This window comes from Ixodes scapularis, unplaced genomic scaffold (assembly GCF_016920785.2).
Source record: "Ixodes scapularis isolate PalLabHiFi unplaced genomic scaffold, ASM1692078v2 PGA_scaffold3__209_contigs__length_174095766, whole genome shotgun sequence".
NCBI classification, from domain to species: domain Eukaryota; kingdom Metazoa; phylum Arthropoda; class Arachnida; order Ixodida; family Ixodidae; genus Ixodes; species Ixodes scapularis.
Window position 1 is genome coordinate 166727119 of NW_024609868.1, and position 13494 is coordinate 166740612.

Sequence of the window (13494 nt, forward strand, 5' to 3'; positions counted from 1 at the left end):
GCATGACACGTAGAAATTACGTTTGTTTTTAATTACGTTCATGCGATTCAGAAAATGTCAAGTATTGTGCCAATTGCTTGCACAAGCGCAATCCTTTCTGTACTTTCAATTTTAAAAATTTTTATAACAAATACACTGTGGACTCAAAATACGAGCACCATTTTTCTTCTGACAGTAGAAATGCTTTGAATAAAACTAATCGCACCTGCGTTCCATTGTTTCGGGGCGTTAAAACGAATAGTCAACGAGGCCTTGACGGTGAAAATATTAACTGATATTTAAGCTGATTGAACAACCTTTGCTGTCAAGATGCATTTGTTGATTCCTCAGCCCTGTGAACAGCATCTACTCGTGCGCCTCCAACGCACTCACAATGTAAAATAAATAGCAAAAACAAAAAAACAAAAAAACTAAGCAGCGTGATTTTGCTGCCTGAATTTAGGACTAGGAGTGTAGATACTCGACCAGCGTTTTTTTTTTTGTTGCTGTATATACGCAGAAGGAATCTTTAGAATTAGCCTAGTTTCAACAAGTTTCTTTTGCAACTAGTTGTAGCTTGAGGGCACTATCTATATTGTATATGAAACATCGTGGGACTGAAAGCTGTTTATGATGGGAAGACATGAAGATGTGCAGCGTCAATAAATATGCGTCTTGTTCTAGCTTGTCTGGTTATGGTAAAGCTTCCCTTCGTTAATCTCAATTAAAGAGTACCCCGGCATTTTCTTCATGGTCCGCGATTTGACTAAAATTTGCTGATCACACCAACAAGCATCGCTGCAATAGTAACGGTATATTGAGAGAAAATAATTTGGTTTCGCGATGATAATAAATATACAAGTTTAAATTCAAATTCAAATTCTTTATTGTTGTTCAAGACTGAAGAACGGAGGGAAAGAAAAAAGCAACTTCGTAGTTGCTTGATAAAACCTCTGCCTCCCCAGCAGCAACAACAGATTATAAATTTAAGGAAACAGAGCTTAACGGAATCTGAGACATAACAATATAAGCAAACAAATTAACATAGAATAATAAACACACCTTCAGCTTGCTTTCAAGTTTTTTCAACACTGACATATATATAGCGTACGCATAATTACAGACGTAAAATATAATAAAACAATTTAAAATGAAATAATATTAACACGCATTTTGTTTGCATTCTAGTATTCAAATCCTACCGGATAACTAAATAACTATTGTGTGTACAATTTTCCTAGTTGAGCAAATAATATCTATGTTTAGTGAGTCTAAATGATTTAAAAGATTGGAGAGTGTATACCTTAGCATTTGAATTCCGAAGTTCGTTCTTGAGTGAGGTACTATTCATTTTCTGCACAGCGGGTCTCATGAATAATTTTTTTCTCAAGATTAGTTATTATTGAATAAATATTTTCCTAATCTTCAAAAGAGTTTTTATAAGAAAGAGCAAGTTTGTAGTTGTAATGACTCAGAGTTTGTACTATATTAAATTTGTTAAAGCGTGGCTTCGAGTGACTGTCACAAGGTGCGCGGCATATAATACGAATTAAATTTTTACATCGATTTTGAATTTGTTTAAGATTTGTGTCGGTCGTGTATCCCCAACCGGGAAAGCGCTAGTTATACTGAGAATAAAAAGAGAATTATAGATGAGCAGCAGAGCCGAAATGAGGAGTATGTCACCATATTTATAATTTATAACAATAACCGTGTATATATATATATATACATATATATATATATGCTGCACTGTTTCATCCCACATTATCTACTGGTTAAAAACTATACCAAGAACTTTTGCACTCTCTAATATATCTATTTTATTTTCTCCAAGAGAAATACTGGCCATACGCAAGCTATTTCTGTTACGAACTTTAAATAAAACTTCCTTCGTTTTGCTCGCATTTATTTGCAATGAATATGCGTTCGTCCGAGCATTCAGCTTATCAAGGAATCTATTTGCACTTTCTATATTTTGGTTGGTGTGATTTTCTGGAGAAAAAAAAACACTCGTATCTTCTGCGTAGATAATAAAACATAGATCATGATCAATGTTTACCATGACTTTTACGTACGAATTGAATAGAAAAGATCCCAGTATACGGCCTTGAGGAACACCTGCCTTTTGCGGCATAAAGTCAGATTGTTTGTTAGCAATTTCCACGCATTGTTTGGTCCTCACCGCGGTTTGCAAAGTGAAAGCCCCTACTAGCAGGAATGAAAAAGTGACATCAAGGAAAGTCAGGGTTTGACTTTTAAGGCTGTAGACGTTGTTCCCACCTGATTACAAACACTTTATTTTGCCACATGAATGCTTTAGATCCTAGCACCAGCACCCGCGCAGCAACACGAAACGAATGCCCGGCCAGTCCATTTTTAGAGTGCCGGCTTGACCTGCAAGCCTGCCTTCCCCTAACATCACGGCACTGGAAAGCGCGGTTATATTTGAATGCTGGTTTTGGCATCGTGTTCACTTGCCGATTTCACAATAAGTATTTTGAATATCGTAGTACTAAATAGCATACTTGTAAGGGTATACGCCAGTGATTCCAAAACAAATATTTCGTTAGGGTAGCTCAAGCAATAGCCGGAGTACTTCGTTAAACGCGACTCAATAATTATTTGGTTTAATCCAAAACTGTGGGAATCGTTTACTGTACAAGTATAATGAAAACACAGTGATCTCCAATGGTCTTTAATCGTATTTTTATAATTATTTTATATCTTGTCCTCTCTGTTATGATAAACATGACATTATTTTAATGATCCTACTATTAACATTTATTTTACCGGCTCTAATCAATGTTTTTATTTGCCTGCGAACCCAAGTATTCTGACATAGTATTCAACACTAAACACTGAATGTAGAATATTGTCTTGCATGTGGTTGTAATTTTAGAAGAGATCAAGTTAAAATTTACTACGCTACGGCGCTGAATACTTGGACAAAAGCAAAAATTATTGACGCGTCTGTTTTACAGCGCCAACACGAATTTGTTTGACATCCGATGAACGGTGTAAAGAAAGAAATTGATAAAAGAATCTTTTGATATACAATGAGTTTATATACATTCTCTAGCTGTTTCTCCACATAATAACCGTACAAATTTATACTTGAAGCTAAGGTTAATAATCAGGTGAGCTGTTTAACGCTTCTCATGATCTAACCGAATACGATGGACGACAAAGGAAGAAGGGAGAAACACAGGTCTAAAACGCAGCTGAATATATTTTATTACATATTGTGGTTTATATGTCACCCCTCACACGACCTACACCGGATCCGCACACGTGCTTAACCAGCTTCACACCTCTAAAACACAGCCAATGCTAATGGCTTACTCCCATATACCACACCCTCTCACCTGAACTTCACTGAGTTTGCACTGGTTCCCACATTCATCGCAAGCACCCATGGCACACCCAGAGGTGCATGACTCAAACCTATCTGACAAAACCGTATACAAAAATACAATGTTCCCTTTTCGCCTATTCCACCCATTACAAAAGTAAATACCTCCACGATGCATCATCCAGTGGGACTGAAGGCTGGCTAATACAATTTCCCACTGAGCTACTCCTAATTGTGTCCTTTAAACACTTTGTGTGAATTTGTTTTCTTTACTGAATACAATAGTGCCCTCCCACACTGGCAAACAATTATTGCACTTTTCTATGTGCCTTCAAATTTTTGAGTTCGTTGCATTGCTCTAGACAGCCCTTTGTGCTAGAGTAATCTTTCATTCAAACAGCGCTTTGTCTGTCCAAAGTAGGAGAACCCACAGACCATTGGAATGTCAGACAACACCAACCTGGTAGTTTTCGGGGGCTTCTCCCATCCTTTTAGGACAACTTTTTATTCCATCTGAAATTGGCGTCAGTCTGTTTTACTGTAGTTAGAGATAAAGATTATATTTACTCGGAATGTATTCGCAATCGCCATCACATTGTGCGAAAACTTGTAAAAAAACAGAATAGAAACCACTCAGTCGGTTTCTTTCCCGCTTTCTTTTCAATGTAACTGAACATTTTAGGCATGTCAAGGCTACGCCCTCCACTATGTTATTCGAGTACCCTGCAACCTTCAAGCTCAACAATTAATGCTTAACTGACCCAGGCACCCTGTTCTGACAAGATTTCTTCAGAGCATTGTCTTGCAAAAATACCACTACACATTGTTTAACGATCTTTGAGCGGTAACCATGAAAATGTAACAGGTTTCGCCGCAAGCTTATTATAATCCCAGCACAGCTCATTCGACGTGCTGAACAGCAAATCCATTAACTGTAACATTCCTCCAATGATTCCTCGCAACAAAAAGAAAGTCCATTGCCGCCTGCTTTTTGGTACCTTTGACCTTGGGAAGGAGTTCCTCTACCCCTGAATTTGTTAAAATATCGTCGACGTACCTCTTAATTACCACTATCTCCTTTGGCACTGACTGCGCTCATTGCCACATGGCCGAATCCCACGGAGCGAGGCAAATCTTGGATACGGCTGAAGCCAAGGACGACCCAATACAAACTCCGGTTTTGGTCAGAATATTTGGTTGAAATTGGACAGCTGCTGATCACAGATATAAATCAATTAAATACTAAAAAAACCTTCCACTTTGATTTTGGCACTGGTCTGAAACATGACAAAGTTTGCCTCGAACCACTCACTTACCCTTAAAAGCACAGGGGCTGATAAAGGAATTACTACAAATATTTTATATTTATAAACTGTATATCTACTTGTTCTGATGAAAAGTACCCAAACAAACAAAATTCTTCCCTAATTTTTGCAAACCAATCGTACTACTGAACAAAATTATCGTCAGGAAATTTTGGAGGAATGTAGATACAATTTTATGCCAGGAACCATTTCATTGAACAATGGTTGCAACGAATGTTTTGTTATCTTCCTAGAGTTGCCACTCAATGTTAGTTAAACGATCTGTAATGGCATCTTTTCCTTTCCTGCTAGGCAATCCTCTGAAGAAATCTTGCCAGCACATGGTGATTGGTGCAGCTAATTAAAAGTTGTTGCCCTTGAGGATGCGGGGTACTTGAATAACATAGTGGATTGGTTAGCCTTGAAATGCCTAAAGGGTTTTAGTTGCATGGAAAAAGAAAACTATGAAGATATACAGAGTTGCCTATATTTTGTTTTTACGAGATTTTGCACAATGCGATCGCGATTGAGAATATACAATCGCCATCAAATAGTGCGAAAACCCGTAAAAAAAACGGAATATACGCAACTTTGTCCAATTTCTTCTGCGTTTTCTTTTTCAACTTAACTAAAACCCTTTAGAAATTTCAAGAATACCCCCTCCGCTATGTTATTAGAGTACCCCGCATCTTTGTATTAGGTGCAAATTGCACGAGAAGACAACTGAAGGGTTCAAACGCACTGCTATTCCCTTAGTCTGTGCCCAGAGTTGCTCTAGGGTGACCACCATCCTTCTAGCGAAATGCAGGACACGCGGGGCAATGGGGGGGGGGGGGGGGGAGGGAGGGGGGTATGGAGGGAATTTATGAACACGCACACCACGAACCGAGGCCCTGTTAACACGTTTAATATCCTCTGCTGTTTATACACCTGCAAATTGTATTGCAGCTATTAAGCAAAATAGTTTTCTCTCCCAGTGATATATCTTTTTATGCCAAATATGTTACTAAATGTGTCGAGTTTGAAAGCATAAAAATCAACTCCAGCAGCACTCAATGCATCAAATGAAATTAAGAAACACCAAATCTTTTTCGGGTTATTATTTCTTGTCAACGCTTACTTTTAAGAAAATGGTCCTACGCAAGTTTTTAGCAATATGTTCTTTTTCTTTTTGCCTTGTGTGGCTGTCTTCACTAAAAAAAGAAATCCACAGCAAACCTTTTGCGTTAAAACAGCGATATGAAAATAATGGCAATAACCGAGCAATTTTCTTTTACAATATTTTGCCACTAAAGGAAGAGGCACAACGGCGCATGCTCGTCGGTCCTCCTGCAGAACGACAATCGCTTCCCGCAATGCTTGGATAGAAAATGGCGTACCATTGCGATTCGCACGATTACCAGTGACATCCGCGCTTCCCCGTTGTTCGGCAGCACCATGAGTTGCAGAGTGAATTTTACCACAGTGTGAACTGCGGGACATTTTGAAGACTTGAGAATTTCTCACGGGACGCGGGACACGAGCCTTCAATGCGGGACAGTCCCGCGAGTCGCGGGACGGGTGGTCACCATAAGTTGCTCACATATGGTATGGAGATGACAGGTGAAACTTCACTACGTGGAGCATGGGGCCCTTCAGGAGCTAAATTAGCTGAGCAAGAATAGAACAACTTTGCGAAGTCATTGATGTTGTTTTGGAATGCTTAAGCCAAAAAAGTGGAAACAGGCTTTGGTGCGAGAAGATAAAAGGAGGAACGAATAATTCCATGTTTGACCAGTTTAAAATAGGAGAAGCAAAATGTAAGAACTGTGTTTTAGGAACCGTTGTTAAAATGCTCAACAAATACCGGGCCAAAAAAGATGGAGAATATCTAAGACCGGAGACCGTCGCCTGAGCTTTATTTCCTTGTGGATTTCAGGCCTCAGGAAGAGGTTACGGCGCGAAGTACCGAATAAGAAGAAACGAAACGTGCTTTTTATTTCCCGGTCAACATACAGGAGAAAAACAACACTGAGAACCGGTTCGAGGCAGGAGCCAATTTAAACACTTTTCTTTTGCCCGAGAATTTCCTTGTCATATTCCACGAGTGTAGATTATAGATAGAGGGCCAAATGTCTAGGAAGCCCCATTCAGATACACCATATGAGTTCTGAAGTTCGCGCGGGCCATGTTCGTGAATTGCCCTTGATACAGAATTCATTAGGACGGAGGGATCTAATCGGTAATGTATTTCCTCAATATCCAACGAAAACATGGTACAGGCCTCGGGAGTAGAATGAAGTTCATGGAGACGAGAGATTAGTTCTGTAAAGTTGGCAACTCGAAAAGGTTGATTTACACTGATCGAATACAGATGCTTTTGTAGAAAAGGAGCAAGAGGCTTGTGGCTGCATCCCTTTCCTGAAATTATGCTTCTTAGGGGGACACCTTCTTTATGTGTTTTAGCCGTAAAAAGCACACTTAGATACTGCTTGGAACGAGCCCCAATAGCAGCTTTAAGAGCTGTGACGTTTAGGGAGATGCAACGTTTCTTTGTCTTTGAGCGTAGAGAACCTGAAGGCCTAGTCTTAAGAGTATCAAAATGATTTTTAAGGCCGGGCTCACATTTTGTTCATAGGATCCTTCAATCTAAGATGAGAAAAACACTGGTTTTATTTAAATCCAGTAGTTTCAGGTGACATGTTTTGCCATTCTTCAGCTGTAGCCGGATCGGAACTTTGTCTGTATGTGAAGGAGAATGGAAGCAGGCGAATTGGACTCCAGCATCAAGAAATTCTTGCTGGTCTTGTTCTGGGATGTGAGTCGCAACACAATGAACTGAAGTCAGTTGGTAGACCCTTGTAGTTGGGGTGTGTGGAGAATACTTGGGACCCTTGGAAAGGAAATTCAATGGTTCCAGTACTGGGTTGATGGTCGCATGGAACGACCGGAAACTGAAGTTTTGCTTGGAGGGTCTAATGGTGAGACCTGGTAACACTTTTGACAACATTCTCCCGTGAAGATTCGAGAAGATTGGATGCCGCTTTTTGGAGGAACCGGAAAGATGGGTGGGTTCCATACGCTGCATCAAATATAATGGCCATATGTTGCGGCAGGGTCGTCTCCGTTAGACGTAGATCTTGTGATACCTCCTTCCTTGAAATCTGCATAAATCTGTAGTTGGAAGCCTAGTTTTGGAAACAGAAACCCAGCATAGCTTCCAATCTGGGGTGGGGGTTGCCTTTGGCGAAGCGAGGCCCAAAGGAACCTGGCCTGAGGCGAAAAAGGGCCCTTCTTGAGTAGAAGCTCGCTGCTTGAAGATACCTGACCAGGTCGAATTCAGACGCCTTAAAGGTGGAACATGGACAAGACATAAAAATCTAAAACATATAAGATACAATGAACAAAGAGTGGGTTGGTGAAAATACAAGATTCAAAAAAAGGAGAAAAACACTTAAGAACAAGGACACACAGCACAGTTCTTTCAACTAGCAACGGTCATTTAGTGACGTCTTTTTCAGTACGTACCATCGCCCTCCCGACCTATTAAACTGAGGGAGATATATATAAAAAAAACGAAAAACAAAGAAAATCCTCCAAATAAAAGAATGATAAACCAGAAATAAAAAAAATTGAAAAAAGGAGGAAGAAAATAAAAACAGCAAAAAACATTGCCTAATTCAGACAGATAAGTGATTGACTAATTCAGTTCTGGCTTAAAGTAGTTCATCTCAACCTTGCAAAAACCCAAGAGAAGGAGCAGCTATTTTGTGTTCGTCACCAGCTATCATGTAGGCTTCAATGATCTCTCGGCCAAGCGTTTTTTTGTTTTCCCCAATTTTGCTGGTGTCCAGGAAACGAGTTTCACAGTTCGTGCAGAGGCGTTTATAAAACAAAATTGGGTGATAAGATTCGCTTGAAGCACGGAAAACCTCGAGGATGTGATTTCTTAAGTGGGTGTTCAGGCAACGCTCCGTCTGACCAATGTACTGGTCACCTCATGAAGGGGAGGATCGAGTATACTACCCGCTCTTCACAGAGAACGGTCTGATTGGCATGTCTGATGCAACATCCTTTGGGCGTTCGTTGTTGTTAACTCTTCTGCGAAGTTGTTTTAGGCGCAACTTACAGGAGAAGACAACTGAAGTCTTGACGCACGCTGCTATTCCCTTCAGTCTGTGGGCAGAGTTCTGCCCATATGGTATGGAGATGACAGATGAAGCTTTACTACGTGGAGCACGGGGCCTTTGGTTATCCAGAAATTAACTGACCAAGAAGGGTGCTCAGTAGGCCTTGCGGAGATCCAGCTTTTAGAAGACTTTCTTGTTGTTTTGCAGTGTTTAAGCCAACAAAGTGAAAATAGGATTGGGAGCGGAAAAAAAATGAAGGAGGAACCAAATAATTGCATGTTTGGCCAGTTTGAAATGGAAACTCCAACATGGAAAAACTGTTTTTTTGGGATCGGAGCCCCCAAACGATATGCCATCAAACTTGCAAATCGGACAGTTCCCTGAGAAGAGCGGGTGGTATACTCGATCCCCTTTTTATGTGGTGACCGATACATTGGTGAGATATGGCGTTGCCAGAACGCTCACTTAAGACAGCACATTCTCGAGGTTTCCCACGCTTCAAGCGAATCTTATCATCCACTTGTGGTGCATAAGCGCCTATGCACGAACTGCGAAACTCGTTTTCTGGACAACACCACAATTGCGAAAAACAAGAACAAATAAGTCCGAGAGACTATTGAAGCCTACAGGAGAGTTGGTGACGAACATAAAATAGCTGCTCCTTCTCTTGGATTTTCCAGAATTGAGATGAACTACTTGAAACCAGAACTGAATTAGCTGCGGTGACTGAAATAGCTGCGGTGACGAACAGATTACTGCTTGTCCGTCTCTTGGGTAGCCCAAAGTTGAGACGAACTACTTGAATGCAGAACTTAATTAGTCTATGTGCTAGCCAATCTGCCTGATTTTGTCAATGTTTTCTCCTTTTTTCTTCGTCCTCCTTTTTTTTTCTTTTCTTTTAGTTTATCGTGCTTTTATTTTGAGAAATTGTCTTATTTTTTGTGTTTTTTCTTGAACCTTCTTCTTCAGTTGAAGAAGATGGGAAGGAGATTCTACTTATTGAAGGAGATATCAGTAAGTGTTCGTCGCTATTTGAAAGAACTGTGCTGTCTGTCCTGGTCCCCAAGTGTTAACATATTTATTTTTTTTAATCTTGGACCGGGAATAGGTTTCGGGTAATGGAACCTACAGGCTACAAGTTAAACAGGCTAACACCCTTTTGGCGGGAATTCAAGGTTACTTGAACGCGAAAGGGGCAGCCCCCATAAAATGAAAGTCTGGTGTTGTCTGACACTCGAATGACGTGTGGGTTCTCAGACGTCGGACAGACAAAGCGCTGTTTGTATGAAAGATTACTCTAGCACATGAGGGCAGTCAAGAATAATACAACAAACTCCGAAACTGCAAGGCACGTAGGAGAGTGCAAAAATGGTTTGCCAGTGCAATTCGTACACGTTCTTTTTTTTTTTTTTATAGAAGTCTGAGCCATGTACCTTTGGGTCTATTAACGGGGTGTGCGATGGGTGTGAGAACATTTGCAAACTCGGCAAAGTTCATGCGGGATGCAGCGGTATACGGGAGTGTACTATTTGGCTGTGTTATGGAGGCATGGCGCTGGTCGTGTGCACGTGCCCAAACTCGGTGGTGGTCGTGTTGGAAGCTACATATAAAGCACGATATATAATAAAATCTATTCAGCTGCTTTTGAGGGGTGCCTGTTTTTCCCTTGTCCTCCTTGTTGTTCGTCGTCTCCGGTTAGATGATGGGGAGGAGATTTGTGCAGTTACTAGGACGTCGCACAATCTTCTGGATGTCCTGCCTCAAGAAGGCTGCTGCCTGGGTGCATGACGTTTCGGGGAAAATGAATAGACACCCTTGAGGATTGGAGTTAAAGAAGAACGACTGGGGGGCTGACATACATTTTGAGCTTCTTATGGAATGACTGAGATCCTAGGCAGCAACATTATTGATGTAAAACATCGAGAAGCGTGTGCCACATCATAATAACAGCATAAATCTCTGCGGTTATTATGTAGAGAAGAAGCTTGTGTTACTGCCTATATTCAGGAAATACTAAACAGAATTTAATTGCTCTTATTTCGTTTTTATTCAGTTGATCGTGAGTAAAAAACAAAGAACCGCCATCATTCATTTGTTTTTACAGGAATGCGATTTCCTGACCTCAGCAAGTACCCTCTGCTGGGAGCTTCCACGGACGCAGGGAGCGTTTCGTACGTGGTGCCGCTGATCCATCCGACCTTCAGGCTGGACACCAGAGCTGTCAATCATACGCCCGAGTTCACGAAAGTTGCTGGGAGTCCGGACTCCCTCGATCGCACTCTGACTGCAGCTAAGGCGCTCGCGCTGACTGCCTTGGAAGTGATCAGAGATCCGGAGTTGCTGAAAAGCATCAAAGAAGAGTTTGAGGCAACACGCATATCCCAGCAATGAAGCGACCTGCATTAAACTTGCTTCACGTTTTAAATACAGTATGCATTCTGCTATTAGTTTTTCTTTTTGTTGTGGTTCTCCTGTACGCTCATATGTCATCACCGTTACTTTTTTTTCTTCGTGCCTCAAAATCACCAGTCTTCGTATGAGACACTTATGTAGAATATATAGCAGGCTCACAAACAGTTATACACTCATAACAACATACCTAAATCCACGCATACAATCCGACAGAAGAGGTTTAAAAGCGATATGGCAGCTATGCCTACAAGAGTGACCCGACGTCTCGCTTAAGTTTACGCCAAGTGAGTTAAAATCGCGAAAACTGAAACGATGTTGACAGAAGCAGAAATTTCGTGTGAAGTTCTAATCAGTGTTGGGAGAGATTCACTAAATTTAGTTTGATACACGAATACTGGGATGCTTGATGAAGACAGCTAGAATACAGATACTGATATAGATCCGTACAAAATTATCGCGATACGTAGCAGAATTACATTTGAAAAAGAGAAACATTTATGGAAATACAAATACAGGAATACGTTTTGGCGGAACAGTAATGCTCACATATTTCTTAAAAATATATATATTTTTGTGATGGGAACTATTGTAATACTGGCAAAAATTACTTTTGCTAAGAGATAAATTTTGCTGCATTTTATTTCTTTTAATCTGGAAGCAATGCAAAACAAAATTGAACCTACAACTTCTGCTGCTGCTCTAGGCTACCTTTCATGAAAAGTAACATATTAAATAGCTTTCAATCAGCCGCTCCCAATTTCGGAAAGAAGTCATGTTAACGAACGAGATTAAGCGTTCCACAAGTGGCAACGAACACCGGTTCAAATTACAAAGAAGGAAGACCCGTTTTCACTGTGGGAAGGTTCTAAACCATGGAAATATTGTTTTTTTGGTTACATTGTATATCTATAACACTTGTTTGGAGTTGGTAAAAGGTAGGTTACATTGACAGGGTTTGCACTTCTAAGATGAAAAGGAGTCCTCCAGTGAGAACAGAAACTCATACTAGCCGTGCGTACGTATTGAAGTTGGACTTGGTTCGTTCTCAAGCCCGAAATTATTTTCGTTTTAACATAAAGCTGCGGGAACTAAGCGAGTCTTTACTAGGTTGGAAATACTTTCAATCCACAATGCAGTGCAGTTATCATTTATATATAGTGCATCTTTCTAAGCAATATTGCATGAATTCCTAAACTCGTTTTATATATGCCGAAATATCCCCGAAAGTTCAGCAATCTCTATACCCCGTTCACCCATAAGCTGACTGTACGGTGGAAGCAACGCTCTTACCAGTCCAATCAACCGCTGTCCTTTTCATCACCTGACCCAGTTTTCTGCGCGTGGATATAGGCGGGAGCGTAATCACATGGCGAAAGAGAGGCGTCTGACTCGTCCAACCAGGACGTAGCTTCAACTGCACTGTCAGCTTTGATGTAGTATTCGCGACTCCAACTAACTATACACTCCGTGCGACGCGACTGGCGCGCCGCCGCGTGGCCGGTACCGAAGGTAGGCAGTGAGAACTCGAGAGAAAACGAAACCGAAACCGCGCCGCGTACGTTGGTACGCATTGAAGTCGGAGTGGTGCAGTTGCTCTGGGTTCACAGCATGAAGTGCTGCCTGTGCTGCGTCATTGAGTGCTTCAATAGTTATGCGTCTTATCTCGTGGGGACAAAGTTTCACAGTTTTTCACCTCTCGGATGTTTTGTGGGAGAGCGGCAACGATGGACCCGTGCCGTACGACGCGAGAAATTTGGTCTCCCGATCATGACTCCCATTGTGTCGGCACGCCTGAGATATTCTAGACTGCCGCTTTGTGCTCTGCGTTTGTTTTCGTGCCAGTGACGCCTACATGTGTGAGCGCCGATGGGACGAACTGAAATGCCATCCCACACTCGCGGGTATGCATTGCCAATTTCGTTGGAGGAATGCCCTCCAAAAAAGTTTTGTTCCCATTGTACGTGTCGATGATATTTCTGGACAAGTATGGCACGCAATCTGTACTTCATGTAGAAAGGTTAGAACGGTAAAAAAAAGTGACAAATATAAATCTAAAGAAACAACAGTGAAGCTCGGAATCATGGAGAATCGACGTTTGAGTATTGAGGTTTATGTGGTGTGCTCTCTTTCTTGATCAGCCTCCTTTAGGATGTGGAAACGCTGACACCCCGAGTTCTGTAGACAACATTTTTTTTCTCGGCTTTAGAGCCACCTACCGCGAAGTGGTTCGAACTGGAAGTACCGTTCACTGGTCCCTCCCCACCTGTAAAGTGTGCAGCTCCGATGATGAGTGGTATTATCTTGATAGCCTTTGACGGTCAAAACCAGTTCCCAC

General features: G+C 41.2%; 1 protein-coding gene across 1 annotated transcript in view; it reads left to right on the top strand.

The window, feature by feature from the left end:
- The window catches only part of LOC8036276 (peptidase M20 domain-containing protein 2), an 81180-nt gene extending 70013 nt beyond the window's left edge, over positions 1–11167 (top strand). The window contains exon 7 of the mRNA XM_040214834.2: positions 10852–11167. Within this exon, the coding sequence (XP_040070768.2) occupies positions 10852–11138 (287 nt within the window). The 3' untranslated portion in view covers positions 11139–11167. The remainder of the gene's footprint in view (positions 1–10851) is intronic.
- Positions 11168–13494: the final 2327 nt, after the last annotated feature.